Raw genomic sequence first — 3,803 nt, forward strand, 5'->3', positions numbered from 1 at the left:
CCAAGTGATGCATATAGACACAAGTGTGGTGAAGTATGTCTCCAAGGAACCTCAAGCTTCAGTGACACAATTCCCAGGTTTTTTGCCCCGCAGTTACTATAGTTTATAAGTTGAGGCAGAGAACTAGCTGAAGCAGCCACACACTGGTTTTATCACCAGAGCGCAAGAAGGAGAGAGGCGGGCCTTGCCAAGCCATTTATCTCTTTGCACTCCAATCAAACTGCGAACTTATTTATCCCACGTTTCTATTGGCCAGGCTAGCACAATAAACCTACCTATCGCATTAGTCATTCAAGTGGTAACCTTTGTTTTTCAGAACTCTAAGGTCTTTTGAAGCAGATTTGTCCAATGTAATACAAGTAGTCCCTAATTTAGAATGGAGTTCTAGTTCAATGACTCCATTTTAAATTAGTTCTGATGAATATTTGTGTTACCATTTTATTATTAGCTTTTTATTTTCACTATCTTTGTAAATTGGATCTTTATCTCTGAGGCCTGAAAACATTACATATAAACTAATATATATTTTTAAATATTAATAGTACACATACCATAAAATGTATTCTTATGACGAAAAGTTGGACAACATGGGTATTTATTCTTTTCTTCTCTACTATTTCTTTCCTCTTCAAAACCCATGACGTCCTGTTCTGTCAATTCCCTTTCTTCATGATATATGTGTTGTTCCACACTGGGTCATAAAGAGCAGGGCATTAAGAAACTACCAACCAAGAAAAGTCCAGAATCAGATGGTTTCACAGGGGAATTCTACCAAGTATTCTGCGATGATCTGATACCAATACTACACAAACTATTACAGAACATAAAAAAGACAACAAACTTCCAAACTCCTTCTATAAAACCAACATAACACTGAAACCCCAAACCAGGCAAAGATCCCACAAATATATAAAAATTTAGTTCAATATCCCACATGATCATAGCTGCAAAATTCCTCAACAAAGTCTGGCCAGTAGAATGCAATATCATAAAAAAAATCACTGACCAAGTTTGTTCAAAACTCAAAAATTAATCAATGTAATCCACCACATAAACAGGACAAAGAATAAAAATCACATGATCATATCAATAGATACAGAAAGGTATTTGAGAATATCCAACAACCATTTTTGATCAAAAACATCCACAAAATAGAAGTAGAAGGGAAATTCCCCAATATAATAAAAAGTCATATGCAAAAAACCAACAGCCAACATCACGCTCCATGGGGAATACTTGAAACCCTCCCACTTATAACATGGTCCAGACCAGGGTGTCCCTCTTCTTCACCTTAGTGGAAACCTTAGCTAGAGCATCAGACAATAAAACCCAGAAAAGACCTCAAGGGATCAACCCACCCAGCTGTCTGCGCGCATGCGTGAGCTCGGGGCACGTGGGACCACGCCTCCTCATAGCGTGAGCGAAGACAGGCAGGAGGCTTTTCAAAAGGGTGTGGCCACAGCCGGATGCCGTAGCAGAGCGCGCATTTCTGCTGCGTCAGTGGACGTGACCGTTGGAACGCATAGAAGCTTCGCCTCAACGGTCATAGAAGCTTCGCCTCAACGGTCATAGAAGCTTCGCCTCAACGGTCATAGAAGCTTCGCCTCAACGGTCATAGAAGCTTCGACTTCACAAAGGTATCGAAGACTCCCTGACACCAAAGGTCTCAGCAGCACGAGCGGCAGTTGTCTATAAACCATGTATCTGTCTTATTGATCTCAGGACAGAGGAGCGACTGCGCTGCCCGCGGCGACAGTGGTTGGCGGCCGCAGTGACCACGGCGCACCTTTGAGCCAGGACTGGCACCTGAAGTGAATTCTCGGCCCACAAAATGAGCCATCACGGGTCTCCACCATTAGCTACTGATGCTCCGGTGACTGACGCAGGCATACCGCCATCCAACAGTTTCTTGGTGAGTCTATTTGAATGCCCTGTGTGCTTTGACTGCGTGTTACCACCAATTCTTCAATGTCAGAATGGGCATCTTGTTTGTAGCAACTGCCATCCAAAGCTCGAATTTTGTCCAACTTGCCGGGTCCTCTTGCGATCCATTCGTAACTTGGCTCTGGAAAAACTGGCCAGTTTTGTGCAGTTCCCTTGTAAATATGCCCCTTGGGGATGTGAAAAAATTCTTGCACACACGGAAAAAGCAGAACACCAAGAGAACTGTGAATTTAGGCTTTATTCCTGTCCATTTCCTGGTGCTTCCTGTAAGTGGCTTGGCCTTATGAATGATACCATGCCCCATCTGATGGATAAACATAAGATCATTACAACCCAACAGGGAGAGGACACGGTTTTCTTTGCTTCGGGCATTTTTCGTCCTGGTGGCTTCGACTGGGTGATGATACAGTGCTGTTTTGGATTCAACTTCATGGTCGTATTACAGAAAATAGAAAGATATGGCGATCAGAAGTTCTATGCAATTGTACAGTTGATAGGAACGTTTGCACAGGCTCAAAAGTTTGTTTATAAACTTGAACTGCATTGTCCTAGGCAGCGTTTGACTTGGGAAGCAATTCCACGATCGCTTCAGGAAGGAATTGAAACAGCCATGATGAGTAGGGAGTGCCTAATGTTTAATAAGAGTGTTGCAAAGCTGTTTGCAAAAAACGGCAACTTAAGCATGAATGTCAATATTTCCAGGAGTTAAAATGGCAATAAAACATGTGGTTGACAGTGTTTAAAACCATTGTTTTCAGTTTTGACAGAGAAAAATGTACCTTTTAATTTTTTTTCTGCCATACTACCTGGTCCTCACCCCAAGAATGTTTGAATGCGATAGCTTTTTGCCTATGCCCCTTTTGCATTTTTTAAAACTTTACCTCAGCAGATTCATCGTTTACTTGTCCTTTTGTGCTTGGCTTACTCCACTTCGCATGCTTTCCTCCAGTTCTTTCCATGCAGTGATGTGCTGCATACTTTCATCACTGCTTTTTCAGCGATGCGTAATTGTACCACGGTTTTTAATCCATTTGTCTGTTGATGTAAATTTGGGTTGTTTACAACTCCTTGCTATTGTGAACTGTGCTGCAATGAACATTGAAGAACAGATGGCCTTGGTTTGTTTCTTGCCTCTTTTGGGTAAATGCCCAGTAAGGGGGGAGGGGGTTGCTGGGTCATGTGGTAACTCGATTTTCATCTGTTTTAGATATAGCCAGCTCAAATTCCATAGTGGCAGTACATACTTACAGGTCCACCAGCAGTGGATGAGAGTACCTGTCTCCTCAAAGCCCCTCCAATACTTGCTGCTTTCTGATTTTTTGAATTGGGCTATCTTTGAGGGTGTTAGGGGGTACCTTTGTTTTAATTTGCATTTCTCTGAACATTTTCTCATACGTTTGTTGGCCATTCGGATTTCTGCCCCTGTGAAACTTCTGTTCAGGTCCTTTGCCCACCTCCTCAGTGGACAATTGGTTGTTGTTGTTTTTTTTTCTTTTTGGAAGCTGGCAGAGTATTGTGGTATTATAATATAGTAATAAGGTCTTTGTCAGATTTGTCATCGCTAAAGATGTTTTTCCCAGTCTGTGGACTCTCTTATTACTCTCTTGGTGAAAAAAAGAAAAAAAAAAGAAATGGGTAGCGGGGCACAGGGCACTAACCCACCCAAGGGGAGGGTATTGTTTATATCTCCACAGGGAAAGAGGGACCAGACTTCAACCCAGTGCTCCAAGATGTGAATGCACCATGCCAGGGTGGAGTAGGGAACCAGCGGAGAGGTCTGAGGGGCCAGCCCCAATCCTAACTATGTGGAAACTTGCCTCTCCCCCGAGAAGAATTTATTTCAGAGGACGGCCCTCAAT

The 3,803-nt window shown here is 42.7% G+C and overlaps 1 protein-coding gene across 1 annotated transcript; it reads left to right on the plus strand.

Annotated features, from left to right (window-relative positions):
- The first annotated feature begins 1,831 nt into the window (after nt 1-1,831).
- On the plus strand, nt 1,832-2,653 carry LOC142433570 (E3 ubiquitin-protein ligase Siah1-like). Its single transcript, XM_075538409.1, has one exon. The coding sequence runs from the start codon at nt 1,832-1,834 to the stop codon at nt 2,651-2,653; it is 822 nt and encodes a 273-aa protein (XP_075394524.1).
- Nucleotides 2,654-3,803: the final 1,150 nt, after the last annotated feature.

This window comes from Tenrec ecaudatus, chromosome X (genome assembly GCF_050624435.1).
Source record: "Tenrec ecaudatus isolate mTenEca1 chromosome X, mTenEca1.hap1, whole genome shotgun sequence".
Classification (NCBI taxonomy): Eukaryota; Metazoa; Chordata; class Mammalia; order Afrosoricida; family Tenrecidae; genus Tenrec; species Tenrec ecaudatus.